The sequence below is a fragment of the Cyprinodon variegatus genome, unplaced genomic scaffold (genome assembly GCF_000732505.1).
Source record: "Cyprinodon variegatus isolate N-32 unplaced genomic scaffold, C_variegatus-1.0 Scaffold701, whole genome shotgun sequence".
Taxonomy (NCBI): domain Eukaryota; kingdom Metazoa; phylum Chordata; class Actinopteri; order Cyprinodontiformes; family Cyprinodontidae; genus Cyprinodon; species Cyprinodon variegatus.
The window spans coordinates 1-24,911 of record NW_015151154.1 but is presented as its reverse complement, the minus strand read 5'-3'; the positions used below and the strand labels follow the sequence as shown (position 1 = coordinate 24,911).

General features: G+C 36.3%; 3 protein-coding genes across 3 annotated transcripts in view; 2 read left to right on the top strand and 1 right to left on the bottom strand.

The window, feature by feature from the left end:
- Positions 1-2,599, top strand: part of chrna7 (cholinergic receptor, nicotinic alpha 7) — a 37,403-nt gene extending 34,804 nt beyond the window's left edge. The window contains exon 10 of the mRNA XM_015394640.1: positions 431-2,599. Coding sequence (XP_015250126.1) covers positions 431-973 — 543 coding nt within the window. The 3' untranslated portion in view covers positions 974-2,599. The remainder of the gene's footprint in view (positions 1-430) is intronic.
- A 1,428-nt stretch (positions 2,600-4,027) lies between these two features.
- LOC107097483 (activating signal cointegrator 1-like) lies at positions 4,028-12,657 on the top strand. The gene is made up of 11 exons (XM_015394633.1): positions 4,028-4,188; positions 4,998-5,179; positions 5,373-5,503; positions 8,398-8,616; positions 8,696-8,774; positions 8,864-8,969; positions 9,090-9,305; positions 9,391-9,520; positions 11,636-11,829; positions 11,950-12,074; positions 12,532-12,657. The coding sequence occupies exons 1-11, from the start codon at positions 4,109-4,111 to the stop codon at positions 12,648-12,650; spliced, it is 1,581 nt and encodes a 526-aa protein (XP_015250119.1). The 5' UTR covers positions 4,028-4,108; the 3' UTR covers positions 12,651-12,657.
- A 2,994-nt stretch (positions 12,658-15,651) lies between these two features.
- On the bottom strand, positions 15,652-24,283 carry LOC107097484 (activating signal cointegrator 1-like). Its single transcript, XM_015394634.1, has 11 exons — positions 24,123-24,283; positions 23,132-23,313; positions 22,808-22,938; positions 19,694-19,912; positions 19,536-19,614; positions 19,341-19,446; positions 19,005-19,220; positions 18,790-18,919; positions 16,480-16,673; positions 16,235-16,359; positions 15,652-15,777 (listed from the first exon to the last, which is right to left on the bottom strand). The coding sequence occupies exons 1-11, from the start codon at positions 24,200-24,202 to the stop codon at positions 15,659-15,661; spliced, it is 1,581 nt and encodes a 526-aa protein (XP_015250120.1). The 5' UTR covers positions 24,203-24,283; the 3' UTR covers positions 15,652-15,658.
- Between the last annotated feature and the right edge of the window lie 628 nt (positions 24,284-24,911).

Genomic DNA, 24,911 nt, shown 5'->3' with positions numbered 1-24,911 from the left:
TACACTTCTATAAGGTGCACATTGTGTGACCATTTCTACTATAACCTTTTGCTGCTGTAAAACCGCAATTTCCCCATAGTGGGACAATAAAGGCATTTTCTGTTTCCTATTCTAAACTTAAGCATTTGAGTATTTATATCCTGAATGCAACAGAAATGTATATCCAAAGAACTCTTTTATAATAGGTAAACCTACAGTATGGCATTAGATGGATACAGCAGTGACTTTGTCTCCTTTTTCTTTACCTAAAAACATGCAGTCAGGCACCAGAGGATTTCTTAGCCTGAGTGACCAGCATCTTTATCATTATTATCTCTTTAAAATACAGGTCCTTCAAAAAAATGATTTTTAGCTAACAAAAATCTAGTGCTGAAGTCCTTCAAAAGTTTCATGTAATGATATTTTTCCATATTATTCTGTGATCTGGTAGACCCGTGTGATCCTCCTGAATTGGTGTGCCTGGTTTCTGCGCATGAGGCGCCCCGGTGAGGATCGAGTGCGCTCAGCCTGCCACAACAAGACCCGACGGAGCAGCCTGACCAGCATGGACCTCAACGCCAGCAGCTCTGTCTCCCAGTCTACAAACGGCCACATGCTCTATGTGGGCGTCCGTGGCCTGGAGAGCATCCACTGCTCCACGGCTGCCACCTCTCCTGACTCTGGAGTCCTATGCGGGCGGCTGATTGGACGCACCGGTGAGGACGAGTTGCTCCTCCCATCGAGTCAGAGCTCCAACACGGGTTACATGGAGCTGGAGCTGGCAAAGATCCTGGATGAGGTGCGTTACATCGCCAAACGGTTCCGTGACCAAGACGAGGATGAGACGGTGTGCAACGAGTGGAAGTTTGCAGCATCTGTCATCGACAGGCTTTGTCTCATGGCTTTCTCAGTCTTCACCATCCTCTGCACCATTGGGATCCTCATGTCGGCACCCAATTTTGTAGAAGCCATTTCCAAAGACTTTTTCACATGAGGCTGATATGGTGAAACTGTAAAGGAAAAAAGCTGGCATCAATATCTACTCTATAGTTATGATAATCTTCTGCATTTTATGTAACACCGCCCCACACTTTGAAGAAAATAATCTCTGTTATCCCTTTGTACCGTCTGATAATAAATCAAATTAGTATCCCCAGTGTTATTTGCAACGAATGCAACTTTGCTTTTCTGTGTGACTTCTTCCTAGTGATATATACATACATATAAACAGTTGCAGTTCTACGTTACAGACTAGACATATCACTGATTTCATCTATACATGCTAAATAATTAACTTGTATCTGTAGTAAATAGAAAACCCAGAGCCGTGGGCTCTGCATGCTGTGTTCAGTCAGTTAGACCAAGAATATTGAACAGGATGCTAGCCGTTTTTCCAGTGTTTTATTGTCATTAAACTGTCACAAGTACAGAGCATTCTCTGCATTTAACCAATCCATTTGGGGAGCAGTGTGGGGTCTTGCTCAGGGACAGTGGCAGTCTGTGGGAGTGGGGTTTGAACTCAGAACCTCAGGATCCAAAGCTCTATGCCCTAACCACTAGGTTGCCACTCCTCCAAAGCAGGCTTCCTGTTTGCAGGACGGGTGAGTTACCACTTGAATTAGACATCCGCTTAACAATTTGTACATTCAGCTTTGAAAACAGGTGGATTTAGAAGGGGATGGTGTAAAAAGAAGAGCAGAGAGCAACAGACTGCTCTGTTAAAGTTTTTTGGTCTGTTGTTAACTGTTAATACTTTAAAGTTGTTGTAGAAATGGGAAAATATAAGTCCAAAGGATAAAAAGATTTGTCAAAATAGCAACGAATAGGCCAGGGATAAGCTCATAAGGTCTACAGTTCCTTTGTGAGTACTGAATAAGTACAAATTTGCCAGAAAAACTAAATGACTTTCCTAACAAAGAATGTTCCAATGTCTTTAGAACAGATAAGACCAACATCATTCTGTTTGGGTTCAGAACAAGGCTCCTATATACGGTTTGTCAGATAAACTTTGAAACATGGTGGGTTAGGTGCTTCATAAAAGCAGAGACGCCAACACACCAGATTAATGTTATGTAATAGACTACCCATGGTTTGGACTTTAATTAAACAGAAAACATCAGGTTTTAGATCATACATCCTGTTTCTGAGAATAAAAATGGCATGGCAATTATCGAAGATGGGGAAAGCGTCCTGGGTTAAAATAACAAGGTGTTCAAAACAGCGGCTGAACGGCTGCATGTTAGTTCATAGATTTTCAGCAAAGCTGTATCTTCAACCATTTTCAGTGTCAAATATTCAAATTCATAAATAAAAATGAAAGTCCTATTTTCCTAAACAACATACCGTAATATTCTTTCCCCTTACTTTCTATAGACTGAGAAAATATTTGATTAGGATTTTTTTTAACTTTGATTTGAAGCAACATTTTGATAGCATTTCTGATGTAGTAGTGTGTCCAAAATAAAGGGTTTTATGAGAATTGTGAGTTTTATTAATTTTTTAACACACTGTCATTATTTTTAAACAAAGCTGTTAATTAAATAAAATTCAAAGCAGAAGAAAAATACTGCCTTTCTATGAATATACGGTAATCACCTTCAATTGTCTATTTTTAATTTTTCATTGAACCCTGATTCAATTTCTGGACTTTGTTTTCTTCAGAATGATTACATTATTTTTTAATCTCTGTATGTTTGATTGTTTTTGTTTACTTACTAATAATCTAACTTTAAAAATGACACAAAGCATTTTCACATATTATATTTAATGTCAAAATTTAAGTATCAATCTAAACTTTTGTGGATTTCTGAAGATAAAAACCATGAGAGTAAGAAATAAAAAAGTAATGTTAAGAACCAAAATATCTTTTAAATTTAGCTCTGGACTTTGACTGGACTTTGATCTGTCCACATACCTCCATCATAGTTAACTGTTGGATGGTGTGTTCATTTTCCGCCTACCATTTTGTATGAGTGCTAAAGTGTTAAATTCTTGCCCTCTGATAACAATATCTTCTCTCACATTTGATGTGTCCCCAATGTGTCTTTTAAGAAACAATAAATGGGAGTCCTTATCACTGTTCTTCATCAAATTCCTTCTTCTTGCTACTCTATTATCAAAACTTGTTGAGTTTAGTAGAAACACTAATAATTTTATACTGTTTCTCTGCAGCTCATCAAGAGTTAAGATGTTCCTTTAAACTTCTCAGTTTTGGTGGATCCCTTTCTTTCTATTTTCATATAAAAGTATACAATGTCAAAGTTGGAGTTGTTCTTAATAACTTACATTGTTCTAAGCAACTTAATCCCTAACCTTTGTACCAAATGTGTAAAACAAATTTGAAAAGCATCAATTTATTACAAAACCTGCTGTTTCATCACACATACAAGCAAAATGCATGTGGTTATAAGGTAACAAAATATGAAATAAAAAACATAAAAGGGATTGAAAACTAAAAAAAAAGGTGATGTTCGGAAATCATACGATAAAACTACTCTATTAGACAATAATCCCACATAAAGTCTTAACCTGTACCCACTTAAAATAAACTGGAACAAAACTGCCATCTTGTGGCCATATTAAAAAGCCCAACCAAAGCTTTTCTTTTCTTTCTTTTTTTTTTTAGATTATTTTTAGTGTCTAGTTGCCTTTATTTTTTTTTTCTTTGTTTTCGAAAGTATATAGACAGTAAAGTGGGTTAGAAGAGATAACACCATAAATCATTTTACGATATTTCATCCCGAAAATCTGAATATTGGTTAAGAAGAAATTTGCGCCTTCCTTTAAAATAGGCACGAATTATTGATTTTAGTTTGAATTTACTGCATAATTAGAAAAACATTTTCTAATGTTTGTCCTCGGGCTCAGAGCGACATTGGTTAATTATAAAAGAGATTTGCATATTTTCAATGCAAGGAAAAAAGTCGTTCATGACACAAGGAAGCTACTCTGAAGAAGTCTAGACAAGAAAATACCGAATTCTAAAAGCCTGATAAGTTGTCAGAGTGAGTCGGAGCAGAAGAGTGTGACACCGTGTGCACCATTGATATCGTACCGGCTAGAAACTTGATCACGAAATAAACCTTGATTTCAATTTTTCTCAACTCGCCTAATTTGTTTTGTGGGTAAAATGACTGAAGCTTTGCTGCAGTGGTGTGCTGACCAGTTAAACCACCAATTTGGCTTGGAGGCATCAGAAGACATTGTCAAGTAAGCTTTACATTTTTTTGTGTGTTTTTTTTTTTAATTACCTGTCACAAGCTGAACGCAAGCTAGTAATGATGCTGCTCTACTAAGTAGGCTGTTAATATAAAACGTTTAATATAAGATGACATAACGACAGTGGGCGTTATGTTAGCTCAATTAAAAGTGTTACGAGGTCAGGCTTTCTTCTTTCTTTTGTTTTTTCTTCTTTTTTTCGTAGCAGCTGTTTGTTTAAAAGCTAACTGTCAGCTAACAGTTAGCTCCCCGGAGCTGAGCTTTCCATACTCTTTTTAGTGTGTTTTAAATATTTATACTTGTGAAAAGTAAATAAACTTTTCCTCCTTTTAAGTGTAAAAATTTGAGTAATAAAAAAACAGTTTATAGAGTCAAGATATTTTTTTTTTTATCAATAAAAAAATAACTAGTTTAGTAGCTTATTCAACTCTAATAGGAACTCTGAAGTTATTAAAGATTTATATGAATATAGGTTATTTGAAAATGTTAATATATCACTATTATGATTTTCTACAACTTTCATGGGGAAAACTTAATTTTTAAATCATAATAAACTATTATACACCCACTGTACTCCAGGTGATATGATATCTAATTTGGTAACATTCCTGTTTGTAACACTGGTGCATCTGAAATCTAACTACATTTCTTCACTTTTGAGTTAATTAGAAACACTTACAGTATAAATTCCATTGTTTTATCATCAAAGAGAAAACATCTTTTAGAAGGGCAGCAATAAAAAAAAAAATGATGAGAAGACTGCCAGCTTTTTAAAATGTGTTAAACTCTTTGCTTCCCAGTTACATTCTCTCCATTGAGAAACCTGAGGAGATTGAAGAGTATGTGGGAGACCTTCTTCAGGGTACCGATGGAAAAAAGGGCCAGTTTATAAATGAGCTCCTAAGCAGACTGAAGAAAAGTCAAAGACGAAGTGCGGACACCGCAGGTCTTTTTCTACTCAAAGATTCTGCTTCACCGACAGGTGGGAGGATAAACATCGGCTCAGTATTGAATTTTTGTTAAAGAAACATGCAAAAAAAAACAAAAAACTGTTCTAATCTAAAGACCTACAAACAATTAAGATAATCTACAAAATAACTATAAAAACATAACTGGAATAATATATACCTCCTTTGCATTTGTGATTTCCTAAATTTAAAATGCTGTTTTCCTAGAAATGCAAGACACCACCAAAGATGCCCAGAAGAAGTCCAAACGTAAGGGGCGAAACAAGCAGGAAGTGATGACTTTGACCCGAACGGAGCCAGAACCTGAGCCAGTCAAAACCCCCATGGATTTAATGAGGGTTAGCACACATCTTTGTTTTCTTTATTTTTACATTTCAGTTGTAAAACTGACAGTAATCCTTCTAGTAACAGTCATAGATTTAGAAGCATTGGATCATTTGTTTTTTATAATGAAATTAAAGAAGTAATAAGTGTCAAATTTGTACATATAGACTCACAAAAACACACCGCTACATGCACTGTATTACGGACACACATACATTAGCCTTTAAAGAGTTCTTATATTTCAGTAGTCTGGATATTGATCACCAATATGGGTACTAGATGAAGGCGTAGTTATGATGAAGAGTTTCAATCATAGTCTATTAAATTTTAAGGAGACAAAGAACGACTTTTAGTAATAATATTGATAGTAATACATTTTATTAGAAAGCTTTAAAAACACTCAAGGTCACTTTACAAACAAAAGTTAAAATCACAGAGAATAAAGAGTCTTTAAGGGTTGTGTTTGGAGTCTGGATTTAAACAGGTGAAGTGTCAGTATTACGGATGTCTGATGAGAGATGGTTTCAGACAAGACAGAACAGGTATGGCTGCAGAATGAAGGAAAGAACAGAGATTTTTCATAATAGGCCAATGGAAATATGCAAACAAAGTGAAATTATTGATGTGAGACATAAGAGATAGAAAGCTATCCATGGTGACACTCAGACTGTTAACATGAAGTGAATATTGATTTAGTTCCTTTGAGGAAGAGCTCTGTTTTTTTTGTATCACTGTTTAATTTAAAACATTTACCTTTAACTTGGATAAAGTACAGCTGATAAAAATGGTATTGCTCTGAATAAGTGTCAGGTTGTTTTTAGTAGTATGAGAATGCATTCCTATGCTGTATACATTAATACCAAACCTATTTTTGGTAGGTTTGAGTTGCCTTTGGCAAGTCTAAGTCTAAACCTACGTCCTCCTGTTGCAAGTCTTAATTTTTACAAAAACTTACTTTAAAAAGAGAATAACACGTATCCTCATAAACATATATATTTCCTGACAGAATAAATAAATCCAAACAATTAATGATTTTTAGTCACAGAAAGGGGACTATTGATCTGAAATCGGAGACCATTTTGGTCACTCTTTTTTCAACACAAGCCTTACAACCCTGGTCTTAATTTCTTTATCATTTGCTTTTTTTGAAGCAGCAACAGCAGTTTCCCAGATGAGGGGTTTGATGTTTTACTTTATCGCAGCTCTTACCACTTACAAAAGTCCCAACAGGCCTTCGGTGGTGAGAAAAAGAACTTTATGGTTATACCCTCATCTGGAAAACCTTTAATGTGGAGTACTTCCACACATGTGATGAAACATTGTCCTGAATTAGTATCCTCTTAAAAAGCTGCATTCTTTTTTGTATCGCTGCTTAAAAAAAAAGAAAAAATCCATCTGTAATTCCAGATGGATTTAGACAAAGTCCATCTGTAATTCAAAATGTCTAGTTAGCTACACTTTGATATTGTTGGTTCATACAAGCACCATTTAAATCTGTTTAAAAGTCAAGTTACAGCTCACGTCCAACCGAGGGGAAACTAATCATCTTTGTTGAGAATCCTTTTCGCTTTACCTTTGCAGCCAATGTCTCTGCACACTGAAAAACTTTTACTCCTGGGCTCTCTAGACGGGCTGCAGTTTTGGGATATGACAAAACTAAACGAGAATGGCTTCCTAGTAGCTTTATAGTTGGTACTTCTCTGGTCAGTACAGGTGTGGGGGAAAATCGATTAGGCGTTATATTGCGATTTTCGGCTGCCCAATATAATATTGATCTTTCAGTTCCTACTAGTATCGATTATTTTTTATATATATAAAAATTTTCACCTAAAACAATGGGGGCAAATGTGCTACCTCAGCAACGCCACTCTGGCAGATGGCAGTATGAAGTCCTTTTGCTCTGCGGCGCAGCGCCATATCTGTAGTTGGGGGAGTCACAGTGGAAGACGGACTGACTCAAACCTCAAAGAACATGGATACCAAAATAACTACACAATTAATATCTTCTGATGAATAAATACAGGACTTGCTTTTTTATCTATACATTTTATTTTGATAGCTGGGAAAAATATTGCAATATATAATGATAATATCTTATTCTGACCCAAGTATCATGACTCCCATGCCAATACTCATCCCTAGTATGCAGAAGCTAATTAGCCTCCCTTTTTTTTCGTTTTATGAGCCTGTAGACTTTTTACAACAAACCGTTTCTCTATATTATGATGACCCAAATATCTTTAAAATTTCAAAATTGTTCATTTCCCCCTAAAATACTTTAAACAAGTTCAACAACAGAGTTGGTCAGAAGCTGCTTAATAATTCTGCAGATCTTAACAGCTGTTGCTTTCCCTAAGCTGTGACCTCTGTCAGTGCACAAATACTGATACGCTAAAATCCAATAAGCATTAAAGTTTCTTCAAAACAAGCACAGAAATAATCATATGGTAAAGAATTAGAATTTAACGTTGGACTTTTTTCCATTTATCTATTCATTAGTGATCAGTGATGTCTTATCGAGTTTTGAATTTGATATGCGAGTTATTTAGTGCTGCTTTTGTCCAGGTTATGGTTTTTAAATTTTATTTTCAATCTCAATAGATCTTTTCTGGTTAAATAAAGTCAAACTAAAAGTACCTGCTTGTCCAATAATTTTCTCTACATGCATTATGTTTGAATTAAAATTGTTTATTTTTGCTTCCATTCATTCTCCTTATACCAGTTGATTTTTTCTATCTATGCTTATTTGTTTATAGTTTTCTCTAACCTCAGAAAACTGTGGGATGCCTAACTAAGCCAGTTCAGTGGTGACATTTTCCAGATATTTGACCCTAATGCTGTTTTTCTTATACCGTATATTCTCTGTTCAGTGTACTGGTTTGCTTTATTCAATCATCATTGTTTTTAGGCCCAGGAAAACAGTAACACTTCATCAACCAAGAAGAAAACCAAGTATGTTAACCTTTACGCTAAAGAGGGTCAGGACAAGCTGACAGTTTTACTCCCAGGGCGACACGCCTGCGAGTGCCTTGCCCAAAAGCACGCCCTCATTAACAACTGCATCAGCTGTGGGCGTATTGTGTGTGAGCAGGAGGGCTCGGGACCCTGCCTCTTCTGCGGAAGCTTGGTGAGGAAAAAATAACCTGCACTCCGTTTCCTAGCTTTTGGCTTCTTATAACTCCTCCTTATTTGTCTCCTTATTTCAGGTTTGCACAAAAGAGGAGCAGGAGATTCTACAGCGAGACTCCAACAAAAGTCAGAAACTCAGGAAGAAGCTTATGGGAGGTCAGAATAAAAGCTGCTCAGACTCAGCTCATGAATTAATATTTATTTAACTCGTGTTGTACTCAAAGGTTTCTGTATCTTGTTGCCAGATGTTGCAGAAAGGGAGCTTCTGCCACATCAGGAGGCTAAGATGAAAGCCGGGTTGGAGAAAGCAGTTCAGCACAAAGAGAAACTGCTGGAATATGACAGGAACAGGTATCATGAAGTTTACTGCTGTATGGTGGCAGAAACAGGCTAACTGGACATGTCAATAGCTGTAAATATGACACTTCATCATAATTTACCTGTTTAATTCACTTCCCCTTTCGACTCTAGTGTCAGACGGACGCAGGTCCTGGACGATGAGTCAGATTACTTTGCTACTGAATCCAATCAGTGGCTGTCGCCAAATGAGAGGGAGAAGCTGAGGAAAATGGAAGAAGATCTGCGAGAACTTCGCCACTCCTCTCGTAAGGACAGGAAGATCACCCTGGATTTCGCTGGTAGACAAGTGATTGATGAGGGAAACAATATGAATGAGTATTACAACAAGTATGATCACTAGTCTGCACCTTCCTTTCAGGCATGTTTACAAACAGCTGAATCTGTTTAACATTTTTATAAATATTTTGTTCAGGTTGGATGAGACCCTCAAAGCTATGAACAGTGGGTCAACAACAGAGTCTCCAGGTTACTCTGAGAGAAAAGGTGGAATGCAGAACCTCAGGGTGCTGGTCAACCCAAACATTAAGCAGTCTGCACCTGAAGTAAGTACTTTGAAAGAACAAAGTGATGGGTTTATGTTTTATGGGTTTCTTTTCCTTAATATAAGAAAATGTCTTGAAAAAATAACTTACTGAGGTATCAGTGAATATGCTTTAGAGAAGGTCCAGTTAGGGCTCCGCCAAGACACTATAAATCCCATGCCATGTTGATCCACTAGTAGGCTTTATTTATATAACAGCAATTCACAAAGCAGGACCTGCTGCTTTTGGATGAGCATGTAGCAACAGTACAAACATTCCCTTGCATTGTTGTGTTGATGCTGCAGCAAATTCTTTGGCCAAGCATCCCTGCAGAGGCAGTAGAAAGGAAAACATTCCTTTTAACAGGAAGAAACCTCCAGCAGAACCAGATTCAATGTGAACGGCCTTCTGCCAAGGCTGAGTGGGGTTTAAAGTTAGAAAAAGACAAACTAAAATAACATGGAAGCACTGATCCATAATTTTCCATAATTACACCCTATCTTAGAAAAGGTTACGGTAAACTAGCTCCACAGGTAGCACTGTCTATGAAAGAAGCAGTTAAGCAGATGAGCTATAAGCCGGTTTTAATATCGGAATTTGATAAAAAGAGAGTTACAGTCAGTCAACATACTGAGTGAAGCTATTTTTTTTGTTAAAAACAATAAGATTTAATGATGCATTTTGACATTAATTAACCCAGAGAAATGTCCATTCTTCTGTGGATAAAGCACCACTAGATGTACGAGTGCTGGGATTGCCTAACTAGATTATTTCAGTTTTCAAAAGACAGGCTTTATTCGCACTACTTTTTTACCTGATCTGATGGTTATGATAAAAAGTATGCACAGATAAATGTAAGGAGATGCAACCAAATCCACTTTTAAAAATGAACCTGGACAACATACGAAAAAAATAGAAAATACTCGGTTTTCCACTAAATTCCGTGTTGAACAGTAATGATCCAGTAGCAGCAACATTGGGCTTTGCAACGAGTTTTAAAATAGCATTGCTTATTTTAAAACTAAATAGTACAGACAATTATAAACCATAATTCTCTGTACTATTTAATTTTCTAAAATTCTAAATTTGATAGGGATGCTGTATTTTTCTCTTCTCTGTAATTGTTCGTATCTCTCCTTCTAGCCACAATAACCACCAACATTATTGTTTGGGAGGTTAAACCTAACCTTCAAAATGCAGGTTCGATTAATCGTGTTGCAGCTGCTAACTGGCAAGATTTGCGTGTGCTCCTCCCAGTGTTTAGTATGTTGTGATGATCAGCATATGTTCCGCATACTTCTGCAGATCATATTCAAACGGAAGGTTTACGCCTCCTGTTTTCATATATCCATCCATCCATCCATCCATTATCCGTCATGCTTATCCCAATAGGGGTCGCGAGGGGTGCTGGTGCCTATCTCCAGCTGTCTATGGGCGAGAGGCGAGTACACATGTCGCCAGTCTGTCGCAGGGCAACACAGAGAAAAACAGGACAATCAACCATTCATGCAAGGAGAATTAAGTGAAGCCAATTAACTAACAATCATGTTTTTGGACTGGGAGGAAGCCGGAGTACCCCGAGAGAACCCGCGCATGCTCAGGGAGAAAATGCAAACTCCATGTAGAAAGATTTTTTTTTTAGCAAAATACAAACTTATGTATGCTTGGAAGATCAGCTTTGCATGTACCAAAGTTTGTACATTTTATACATGCAAGCCTTTAGCTGTTCAGTCTCTTTAGTATGTTTGTTTAATAGTAATTGCAAAATTCATCCATAATATTGCAAGTTCTCTTAATATGTTTTAGTTTTTTGTACCACTCAGGATTCAGCAATATTTTTTTAGATGGATTAACAGCTCAGGAATACATAAACTTTGTTGTTCTTCTTTTAGCCATTCTCTTATCCGTGAGGAAGTTTTGCTGTTTATTCAGGCTAGGAGGAGGGCTAGCCTAAATAAACAGCATTCATTTCTTAATTCACTTTTAAATAGACTCCTCATTTATATTTTGCCACTTTCTTTATTTTAAACATCTCAGTGGCACTTAAAGCATTATTTAATGAATGATCCATTTCATAAACTATAAGAAGGACTTTCATGAACTGGGGTCTTTTCTCCTTCCAATAAATCTTCTTAGTGGGTGGACATTGGAGGCAGGGAACACAACAAGCAACCGATGGAGCAGAGGAAAAGTTTGATGGAGCAGAAAGGTGATGAAGAACGCCAAAGGTTGCGGCTGCAAGACAAAGAGCTGCAGGAGATGTCCGATGCAGGCATGTGTCTCAGTATGCATCAGCCGTGGGCATCACTGCTGGTCAAAGGCATTAAGAGGTAAAATATCAAATATAAATCTTAAATTTCAGCACAACTTTTTAATTACATTATTAGAAAAAAAATAAATTTGAAAGATCTGTGATTTTTTTTTTTTTTATGTTTGTGTTTTGTTTACAGGGTAGAAGGAAGGACCTGGTATACGTCACATCGAGGTCGCCTTTGGATAGCTGCAGCCGCCAAAAAACCCACACCTCAGGAGATCGCTGAGGTGGAACAAATGTACCGCTGCCTCTACAAGAAAGGTCAATTTATAATTTATACCAGAAACTGTTCAACAAACCCTGCATTTTTAATTGAGAAACCAAATTACTGCTACTGAATTTAAAGAAACAAATTAATATACAGGTATACGTGATTTTGAAAACTGCTAAATGTAACTATATTTGGGTAAAAGGTTGTATTTTATACCTAAATATCTCTTCCTTTAAATCAGATTCTGCTTTTTTGTAGAGTTATTAGTCCAAAGCTTCTTATTTTAACCGGATAAGATTGAACTGATCCAAAACCTTTTTTGTTTAGAATTTGCTTAGAAAAAATAAGAGTTGTTCACCTCTTTCTATTAGCTTCCATTAGCTTTTAAATTATGAATAACAGTATAATCACTATGATGTAAATATGTAGAAATGGGCTGAAAATGGTGTGGGGCTTTAGTGTTTGACATGTGAATAATTTCTGGTACTACCATCCTTATCTCCGCAGAGCCAAAGTTTCCCAAAGACTATCCCACCGGATGCCTTTTGGGATGTGTTAACGTGATTGATTGCCTCTCTCAAGAGCAGTTTAGAGAACAGGTTGGTGAATTACTATATTTCTATTGAATTAACAGCAATAATTAAATGCTATTCTGAGAATTTAGTGCTGTGGTTGTTTTTTGTAATGTCCTATCATATTCAGTATTTATGGTAGATATTGTAAATTTGTAATTAAAAGCTTACACACTTCCTAACCTGATTCAGAAAGGATTTAGTCATAAATAACTGGACTGGGAAATCATGTTTTTTTTTCTTTTTTTTTTAAATATGGCTGCAGTAAAATTATCCACCAGCAGAGGTCAGACCGCACCTTATCACTGGTTCTTCTACTTGTCAGATCATATTATCTTCCACTAGAGGCAGAATGCACCACAAAAACACAAAGCAAGCCTCTTCACTGCACCCCCATGATCCTGGTATTTATACACCCAGCAGTTCCACCAGTCACTGTGGGTTTGATAGATTGAAATCAGAGAAGATGCAGTTGATTTCCTCTGGATGTGGTGTCATTCTGCCCTGTCCGGCATTGCAACAGCTTATAAACTGTTTTATTTAGACAGCTATTTAGCATAGATGATTTAAAACCTTTCCAATTTAGATTTTATAAATAATCCACTGTCTGTCCTGTCAAGTAGGATCAAGATTGATCCACTATTTTGTCAGTTTATCACATTTAAACTTGGTTGCAGTGCCATGTTTATCTAAGCTGATTTCCCTCTGGCTCTGTGGGGAAATGAGTTAGCACCGTCTCCTTATGCTCTATGTTTCTTAGAAGGCCAGTTAAAATAAACATTGAATAAAATGGGCTTTTTTAAATGTAGCTTCAGCTGAAATTGTAATTAGTCTTTTCTTTGACCTTTTTAATGTACAAAATAATTATGTTGACTCTATTAGCTATAGTGCTAATGTTGCTAATGATGTTTGGGTTTGATTGTGGATGGGTTGTTTTAAGGCAAAACCTCATATTTTATGTTCTTCCATTGCAGTGTTGCACTTTTTGTTTCTGCTCATCTCTGTGAATGTAAGGATGTGGATGTATTTCAGGGATGTTGCATGTAATAAGCTAGCGGATCAAAAAAACAAATTTAGGCTTAAAAAAACACATTCCTTGCTTCTTTTGCACATGTGGAGATCACCGCTTTTGGTTTCTTCAGTCTTACTTTCTCATTTTACTTGCTTTGAACTGGAATTTCTCAATGAAATATGAAATGCGGGTTTTCCTCCTCTAATGTGACCTATAACGTGTCACTCACCCGAATAATGTGTTTGGTTACATGTAAACAGCATTACATTAATACATAACTGAAGCCCCTCTTGACATTTTTGCAACAATCTTTCTTTTTTGTACTAGCAGAAGGCGTAATCTGACACAGTGTAAATTCATGGGTGGGTTCTTTGAGACATTAAGCGTGGTACCTTCTGACGAAACAAGCACTATGCTGCTTCTACCATGCTTTAACACCATCTTTTGGATTTACAGGTTGAAATTTAAACATGATTTCATTAGTCTATAACATGTTATCCAACATGCTTTTAGTAGACCTCAAAATAATATATATATATATATATATATATATATATATATATATTATTTTGAGGTCTACTAAAAGCATGTTGGATAACATGTTATAGACTAATGAAATCATGTTTAAATTTCAACCTGTAAATCCAAAAGATGGTGTTAAAGCATGGTAGAAGCAGCATAGTGCTTGTTTCGTCAGAAGGTACCACGCTTAATGTCTCAAAGAACCCACCCATGAATTTACACTGTGTCAGATTACGCCTTCTGCTAGTACAAAAAAGAAAGATTGTTGCAAAAATGTCAAGAGGGGCTTCAGTTATGTATTAATGTAATGCTGTTTACATGTAACCAAACACATTATTCGGGTGAGTGACACGTTATAGGTCACATTAGAGGAGGAAAACCCGCATTTCATATTTCATTGAGAAATTCCAGTTCAAAGCAAGTAAAATGAGAAAGTAAGACTGAAGAAACCAAAAGCGGTGATCTCCACATGTGCAAAAGAAGCAAGGAATGTGTTTTTTTAAGCCAAGATTTGTTTGTTTGATCCGCTAGCTTATTACATGCAACATCCCTGAAATACATCCACATCCTCACACTCACAGAGATGAGCAGAAACAAAAAGTGCAACACTGCAATGGAAGAACATAAAATATGAGGTTTTGCCTTAAAACAACCCATCCACAATCAAACCCAAACATCATTAGCAACATTAGCACTATAGCTAATAGAGTCAACATAATTATTTTGTACATTAAAAAGGTCAAAGAAAAGACTAATTACAATTTCAGCTGAAGCTACATTTAAAAAAGCCCATTTTATTCAATGTTTATTTTAACTGGCCTTCTAAGAAACATAGAGCATAAGGAGACGGTGCTAACTCATTTCCCCACAGAGCCAGAGGGAAATCAGCTTAGATAAACATGGCACTGCAACCAAGTTTAAATGTGATAAACTGACAAAATAGTGGATCAATCTTGATCCTACTTGACAGGACAGACAGTGGATTATTTATAAAATCTAAATTGGAAAGGTTTTAAATCATCTATGCTAAATAGCTGTCTAAATAAAACAGTTTATAAGCTGTTGCAATGCCGGACAGGGCAGAATGACACCACATCCAGAGGAAATCAACTGCATCTTCTCTGATTTCAATCTATCAAACCCACAGTGACTGGTGGAACTGCTGGGTGTATAAATACCAGGATCATGGGGGTGCAGTGAAGAGGCTTGCTTTGTGTTTTTGTGGTGCATTCTGCCTCTAGTGGAAGATAATATGATCTGACAAGTAGAAGAACCAGTGATAAGGTGCGGTCTGACCTCTGCTGGTGGATAATTTTACTGCAGCCATATTTAAAAAAAAAAGAAAAAAAAACATGATTTCCCAGTCCAGTTATTTATGACTAAATCCTTTCTGAATCAGGTTAGGAAGTGTGTAAGCTTTTAATTACAAATTTACAATATCTACCATAAATACTGAATATGATAGGACATTACAAAAAACAACCACAGCACTAAATTCTCAGAATAGCATTTAATTATTGCTGTTAATTCAATAGAAATATAGTAATTCACCAACCTGTTCTCTAAACTGCTCTTGAGAGAGGCAATCAATCACGTTAACACATCCCAAAAGGCATCCGGTGGGATAGTCTTTGGGAAACTTTGGCTCTGCGGAGATAAGGATGGTAGTACCAGAAATTATTCACATGTCAAACACTAAAGCCCCACACCATTTTCAGCCCATTTCTACATATTTACATCATAGTGATTATACTGTTATTCATAATTTAAAAGCTAATGGAAGCTAATAGAAAGAGGTGAACAACTCTTATTTTTTCTAAGCAAATTCTAAACAAAAAAGGTTTTGGATCAGTTCAATCTTATCCGGTTAAAATAAGAAGCTTTGGACTAATAACTCTACAAAAAAGCAGAATCTGATTTAAAGGAAGAGATATTTAGGTATAAAATACAACCTTTTACCCAAATATAGTTACATTTAGCAGTTTTCAAAATCACGTATACCTGTATATTAATTTGTTTCTTTAAATTCAGTAGCAGTAATTTGGTTTCTCAATTAAAAATGCAGGGTTTGTTGAACAGTTTCTGGTATAAATTATAAATTGACCTTTCTTGTAGAGGCAGCGGTACATTTGTTCCACCTCAGCGATCTCCTGAGGTGTGGGTTTTTTGGCGGCTGCAGCTATCCAAAGGCGACCTCGATGTGACGTATACCAGGTCCTTCCTTCTACCCTGTAAACAAAACACAAACATAAAAAAAAAAAAAATCACAGATCTTTCAAATTTATTTTTTTTCTAATAATGTAATTAAAAAGTTGTGCTGAAATTTAAGATTTATATTTGATATTTTACCTCTTAATGCCTTTGACCAGCAGTGATGCCCACGGCTGATGCATACTGAGACACATGCCTGCATCGGACATCTCCTGCAGCTCTTTGTCTTGCAGCCGCAACCTTTGGCGTTCTTCATCACCTTTCTGCTCCATCAAACTTTTCCTCTGCTCCATCGGTTGCTTGTTGTGTTCCCTGCCTCCAATGTCCACCCACTAAGAAGATTTATTGGAAGGAGAAAAGACCCCAGTTCATGAAAGTCCTTCTTATAGTTTATGAAATGGATCATTCATTAAATAATGCTTTAAGTGCCACTGAGATGTTTAAAATAAAGAAAGTGGCAAAATATAAATGAGGAGTCTATTTAAAAGTGAATTAAGAAATGAATGCTGTTTATTTAGGCTAGCCCTCCTCCTAGCCTGAATAAACAGCAAAACTTCCTCACGGATAAGAGAATGGCTAAAAGAAGAACAACAAAGTTTATGTATTCCTGAGCTGTTAATCCATCTAAAAAAATATTGCTGAATCCTGAGTGGTACAAAAAACTAAAACATATTAAGAGAACTTGCAATATTATGGATGAATTTTGCAATTACTATTAAACAAACATACTAAAGAGACTGAACAGCTAAAGGCTTGCATGTATAAAATGTACAAACTTTGGTACATGCAAAGCTGATCTTCCAAGCATACATAAGTTTGTATTTTGCTAAAAAAAAAATCTTTCTACATGGAGTTTGCATTTTCTCCCTGAGCATGCACGGGTTCTCTCAGGGTACTCCGGCTTCCTCCCAGTCCAAAAACATGATTGTTAGTTAATTGGCTTCACTTAATTCTCCTTGCATGAATGGTTGATTGTCCTGTTTTTCTCTGTGTTGCCCTGCAACAGACTGGCGACATGTGTACTCGCCTCTCGCCCATAGACAGCTGGAGATAGGCACCAGCACCCCTCGCGACCCCTATTGGCATAAGCATGACGGAAAATGGATGGATGGATGGATGGATATATGAAAACAGGAGGCGTAAACCTTCCGTTTGAATATGATCTGCAGAAGTATGCGGAACATATGCTGATCATCACAACATACTAAACACTGGGAGGAGCACACGCAAATCTTGCCAGTTAGCAGCTGCAACACGATTAATCGAACCTGCATTTTGAAGGTTAGGTTTAACCTCCCAAACAATAATGTTGGTGGTTATTGTGGCTAGAAGGAGAGATACGAACAATTACAGAGAAGAGAAAAATACAGCATCCCTATCAAATTTAGAATTTTAGAAAATTAAATAGTACAGAGAATTATGGTTTATAATTGTCTGTACTATTTAGTTTTAAAATAAGCAATGCTATTTTAAAACTCGTTGCAAAGCCCAATGTTGCTGCTACTGGATCATTACTGTTCAACACGGAATTTAGTGGAAAACCGAGTATTTTCTATTTTTTTCGTATGTTGTCCAGGTTCATTTTTAAAAGTGGATTTGGTTGCATCTCCTTACATTTATCTGTGCATACTTTTTATCATAACCATCAGATCAGGTAAAAAAGTAGTGCGAATAAAGCCTGTCTTTTGAAAACTGAAATAATCTAGTTAGGCAATCCCAGCACTCGTACATCTAGTGGTGCTTTATCCACAGAAGAATGGACATTTCTCTGGGTTAATTAATGTCAAAATGCATCATTAAATCTTATTGTTTTTAACAAAAAAAATAGCTTCACTCAGTATGTTGACTGACTGTAACTCTCTTTTTATCAAATTCCGATATTAAAACCGGCTTATAGCTCATCTGCCTAACTGCTTCTTTCATAGACAGTGCTACCTGTGGAGCTAGTTTACCAGAACCTTTTCTAAGATAGGGTGTAATTATGGAAAATTATGGATCAGTGCTTCCATGTTATTTTAGTTTGTCTTTTTTATATCTTTAAACCCCACTCAGCCTTGGCAGAAGGCCGTTCACATTGAATCTGGTTCCGCTGGAGGTTTCTTCCTGTTAAAAGGAATGTTTTCCTTTCTACTGCCTCTGAAGGGATGCTTGGCCAAAGAATTTGCTGCAGCATCAACACAACAATGCAAGGGAATGTTGCTACTGTCGCTACATGCTCATCCAAAAGCAGCAGGTCCTGCTTTGTGAATTGCTGTTATATAAATAAAGCCTACTAGTGGATCGACATGGCATGGGATTTATAGTGTCTTGGCGGAGCCCTAACTGGACCTTCTCTAAAGCATATTCACTGATACCTCAGTAAGTTATTTTTTCAAGACATTTTCTTATATTAAGGAAAAGAAACCCATAAAACATAAACCCATCACTTTGTTCTTTCAAAGTACTTACTTCAGGTGCAGACTGCTTAATGTTTGGGTTGACCAGCACCCTGAGGTTCTGCATTCCACCTTTTCTCTCAGAGTAACCTGGAGACTCTGTTGTTGACCCACTGTTCATAGCTTTGAGGGTCTCATCCAACCTGAACAAAATATTTATAAAAATGTTAAACAGATTCAGCTGTTTGTAAACATGCCTGAAAGGAAGGTGCAGACTAGTGATCATACTTGTTGTAATACTCATTCATATTGTTTCCCTCATCAATCACTTGTCTACCAGCGAAATCCAGGGTGATCTTCCTGTCCTTACGAGAGGAGTGGCGAAGTTCTCGCAGATCTTCTTCCATTTTCCTCAGCTTCTCCCTCTCATTTGGCGACAGCCACTGATTGGATTCAGTAGCAAAGTAATCTGACTCATCGTCCAGGACCTGCGTCCGTCTGACACTAGAGTCGAAAGGGGAAGTGAATTAAACAGGTAAATTATGATGAAGTGTCATATTTACAGCTATTGACATGTCCAGTTAGCCTGTTTCTGCCACCATACAGCAGTAAACTTCATGATACCTGTTCCTGTCATATTCCAGCAGTTTCTCTTTGTGCTGAACTGCTTTCTCCAACCCGGCTTTCATCTTAGCCTCCTGATGTGGCAGAAGCTCCCTTTCTGCAACATCTGGCAACAAGATACAGAAACCTTTGAGTACAACACGAGTTAAATAAATATTAATTCATGAGCTGAGTCTGAGCAGCTTTTATTCTGACCTCCCATAAGCTTCTTCCTGAGTTTCTGACTTTTGTTGGAGTCTCGCTGTAGAATCTCCTGCTCCTCTTTTGTGCAAACCTGAAATAAGGAGACAAATAAGGAGGAGTTATAAGAAGCCAAAAGCTAGGAAACGGAGTGCAGGTTATTTTTTCCTCACCAAGCTTCCGCAGAAGAGGCAGGGTCCCGAGCCCTCCTGCTCACACACAATACGCCCACAGCTGATGCAGTTGTTAATGAGGGCGTGCTTTTGGGCAAGGCACTCGCAGGCGTGTCGCCCTGGGAGTAAAACTGTCAGCTTGTCCTGACCCTCTTTAGCGTAAAGGTTAACATACTTGGTTTTCTTCTTGGTTGATGAAGTGTTACTGTTTTCCTGGGCCTAAAAACAATGATGATTGAATAAAGCAAACCAGTACACTGAACAGAGAATATACGGTATAAGAAAAACAGCATTAGGGTCAAATATCTGGAAAATGTCACCACTGAACTGGCTTAGTTAGGCATCCCACAGTTTTCTGAGGTTAGAGAAAACTATAAACAAATAAGCATAGATAGAAAAAATCAACTGGTATAAGGAGAATGAATGGAAGCAAAAATAAACAATTTTAATTCAAACATAATGCATGTAGAGAAAATTATTGGACAAGCAGGTACTTTTAGTTTGACTTTATTTAACCAGAAAAGATCTATTGAGATTGAAAATAAAATTTAAAAACCATAACCTGGACAAAAGCAGCACTAAATAACTCGCATATCAAATTCAAAACTCGATAAGACATCACTGATCACTAATGAATAGATAAATGGAAAAAAGTCCAACGTTAAATTCTAATTCTTTACCATATGATTATTTCTGTGCTTGTTTTGAAGAAACTTTAATGCTTATTGGATTTTAGCGTATCAGTATTTGTGCACTGACAGAGGTCACAGCTTAGGGAAAGCAACAGCTGTTAAGATCTGCAGAATTATTAAGCAGCTTCTGACCAACTCTGTTGTTGAACTTGTTTAAAGTATTTTAGGGGGAAATGAACAATTTTGAAATTTTAAAGATATTTGGGTCATCATAATATAGAGAAACGGTTTGTTGTAAAAAGTCTACAGGCTCATAAAACGAAAAAAAAGGGAGGCTAATTAGCTTCTGCATACTAGGGATGAGTATTGGCATGGGAGTCATGATACTTGGGTCAGAATAAGATATTATCATCATATATTGCAATATTTTTCCCAGCTATCAAAATAAAATGTATAGATAAAAAAGCAAGTCCTGTATTTATTCATCAGAAGATATTAATTGTGTAGTTATTTTGGTATCCATGTTCTTTGAGGTTTGAGTCAGTCCGTCTTCCACTGTGACTCCCCCAACTACAGATATGGCGCTGCGCCGCAGAGCAAAAGGACTTCATACTGCCATCTGCCAGAGTGGCGTTGCTGAGGTAGCACATTTGCCCCCATTGTTTTAGGTGAAAATTTTTATATATATAAAAAATAATCGATACTAGTAGGAACTGAAAGATCAATATTATATTGGGCAGCCGAAAATCGCAATATAACGCCTAATCGATTTTCCCCCACACCTGTACTGACCAGAGAAGTACCAACTATAAAGCTACTAGGAAGCCATTCTCGTTTAGTTTTGTCATATCCCAAAACTGCAGCCCGTCTAGAGAGCCCAGGAGTAAAAGTTTTTCAGTGTGCAGAGACATTGGCTGCAAAGGTAAAGCGAAAAGGATTCTCAACAAAGATGATTAGTTTCCCCTCGGTTGGACGTGAGCTGTAACTTGACTTTTAAACAGATTTAAATGGTGCTTGTATGAACCAACAATATCAAAGTGTAGCTAACTAGACATTTTGAATTACAGATGGACTTTGTCTAAATCCATCTGGAATTACAGATGGATTTTTTCTTTTTTTTTTAAGCAGCGATACAAAAAAGAATGCAGCTTTTTAAGAGGATACTAATTCAGGACAATGTTTCATCACATGTGTGGAAGTACTCCACATTAAAGGTTTTCCAGATGAGGGTATAACCATAAAGTTCTTTTTCTCACCACCGAAGGCCTGTTGGGACTTTTGTAAGTGGTAAGAGCTGCGATAAAGTAAAACATCAAACCCCTCATCTGGGAAACTGCTGTTGCTGCTTCAAAAAAAGCAAATGATAAAGAAATTAAGACCAGGGCTGTAAGGCTTGTGTTGAAAAAAGAGTGACCAAAATGGTCTCCGATTTCAGATCAATAGTCCCCTTTCTGTGACTAAAAATCATTAATTGTTTGGATGTATTTATTCTGTCAGGAAATATATATGTTTATGAGGATACGTGTTATTCTCTTTTTAAAGTAAGTTTTTGTAAAAATTAAGACTTGCAACAGGAGGACGTAGGTTTAGACTTAGACTTGCCAAAGGCAACTCAAACCTACCAAAAATAGGTTTGGTATTAATGTATACAGCATAGGAATGCATTCTCATACTACTAAAAACAACCTGATACTTATTCAGAGCAATACCATTTTTATCAGCTGTACTTTATCCAAGTTAAAGGTAAATGTTTTAAATTAAACAGTGATACAAAAAAAACAGAGCTCTTCCTCAAAGGAACTAAATCAATATTCACTTCATGTTAACAGTCTGAGTGTCACCCTGGATAGCTTTCTATCTCTTATGTCTCACATCAATAATTTCACTTTGTTTGCATATTTCCATTGGCCTATTATGAAAAATCTCTGTTCTTTCCTTCATTCTGCAGCCATACCTGTTCTGTCTTGTCTGAAACCATCTCTCATCAGACATCCGTAATACTGACACTTCACCTGTTTAAATCCAGACTCCAAACACAACCCTTAAAGACTCTTTATTCTCTGTGATTTTAACTTTTGTTTGTAAAGTGACCTTGAGTGTTTTTAAAGCTTTCTAATAAAATGTATTACTATCAATATTATTACTAAAAGTCGTTCTTTGTCTCCTTAAAATTTAATAGACTATGATTGAAACTCTTCATCATAACTACGCCTTCATCTAGTACCCATATTGGTGATCAATATCCAGACTACTGAAATATAAGAACTCTTTAAAGGCTAATGTATGTGTGTCCGTAATACAGTGCATGTAGTGGTGTGTTTTTGTGAGTCTATATGTACAAATTTGACACTTATTACTTCTTTAATTTCATTATAAAAAACAAATGATCCAATGCTTCTAAATCTATGACTGTTACTAGAAGGATTACTGTCAGTTTTACAACTGAAATGTAAAAATAAAGAAAACAAAGATGTGTGCTAACCCTCATTAAATCCATGGGGGTTTTGACTGGCTCAGGTTCTGGCTCCGTTCGGGTCAAAGTCATCACTTCCTGCTTGTTTCGCCCCTTACGTTTGGACTTCTTCTGGGCATCTTTGGTGGTGTCTTGCATTTCTAGGAAAACAGCATTTTAAATTTAGGAAATCACAAATGCAAAGGAGGTATATATTATTCCAGTTATGTTTTTATGGTTATTTTGTAGATTATCTTAATTGTTTGTAGGTCTTTAGATTAGAACAGTTTTTTGTTTTTTTTTGCATGTTTCTTTAACAAAAATTCAATACTGAGCCGATGTTTATCCTCCCACCTGTCGGTGAAGCAGAATCTTTGAGTAGAAAAAGACCTGCGGTGTCCGCACTTCGTCTTTGACTTTTCTTCAGTCTGCTTAGGAGCTCATTTATAAACTGGCCCTTTTTTCCATCGGTACCCTGAAGAAGGTCTCCCACATACTCTTCAATCTCCTCAGGTTTCTCAATGGAGAGAATGTAACTGGGAAGCAAAGAGTTTAACACATTTTAAAAAGCTGGCAGTCTTCTCATCATTTTTTTTTTTATTGCTGCCCTTCTAAAAGATGTTTTCTCTTTGATGATAAAACAATGGAATTTAAACTGTAAGTGTTTCTAATTAACTCAAAAGTGAAGAAATGTAGTTAGATTTCAGATGCACCAGTGTTACAAACAGGAATGTTACCAAATTAGATATCATATCACCTGGAGTACAGTGGGTGTATAATAGTTTATTATGATTTAAAAATTAAGTTTTCCCCATGAAAGTTGTAGAAAATCATAATAGTGATATATTAACATTTTCAAATAACCTATATTCATATAAATCTTTAATAACTTCAGAGTTCCTATTAGAGTTGAATAAGCTACTAAACTAGTTATTTTTTTATTGATAAAAAAAAAAATATCTTGACTCTATAAACTGTTTTTTTATTACTCAAATTTTTACACTTAAAAGGAGGAAAAGTTTATTTACTTTTCACAAGTATAAATATTTAAAACACACTAAAAAGAGTATGGAAAGCTCAGCTCCGGGGAGCTAACTGTTAGCTGACAGTTAGCTTTTAAACAAACAGCTGCTACGAAAAAAAGAAGAAAAAACAAAAGAAAGAAGAAAGCCTGACCTCGTAACACTTTTAATTGAGCTAACATAACGCCCACTGTCGTTATGTCATCTTATATTAAACGTTTTATATTAACAGCCTACTTAGTAGAGCAGCATCATTACTAGCTTGCGTTCAGCTTGTGACAGGTAATTAAAAAAAAAAACACACAAAAAAATGTAAAGCTTACTTGACAATGTCTTCTGATGCCTCCAAGCCAAATTGGTGGTTTAACTGGTCAGCACACCACTGCAGCAAAGCTTCAGTCATTTTACCCACAAAACAAATTAGGCGAGTTGAGAAAAATTGAAATCAAGGTTTATTTCGTGATCAAGTTTCTAGCCGGTACGATATCAATGGTGCACACGGTGTCACACTCTTCTGCTCCGACTCACTCTGACAACTTATCAGGCTTTTAGAATTCGGTATTTTCTTGTCTAGACTTCTTCAGAGTAGCTTCCTTGTGTCATGAACGACTTTTTTCCTTGCATTGAAAATATGCAAATCTCTTTTATAATTAACCAATGTCGCTCTGAGCCCGAGGACAAACATTAGAAAATGTTTTTCTAATTATGCAGTAAATTCAAACTAAAATCAATAATTCGTGCCTATTTTAAAGGAAGGCGCAAATTTCTTCTTAACCAATATTCAGATTTTCGGGATGAAATATCGTAAAATGATTTATGGTGTTATCTCTTCTAACCCACTTTACTGTCTATATACTTTCGAAAACAAAGAAAAAAAAAATAAAGGCAACTAGACACTAAAAATAATCTAAAAAAAAAAAGAAAGAAAAGAAAAGCTTTGGTTGGGCTTTTTAATATGGCCACAAGATGGCAGTTTTGTTCCAGTTTATTTTAAGTGGGTACAGGTTAAGACTTTATGTGGGATTATTGTCTAATAGAGTAGTTTTATCGTATGATTTCCGAACATCACCTTTTTTTTTATATAGTTTTCAATCCCTTTTATGTTTTTTATT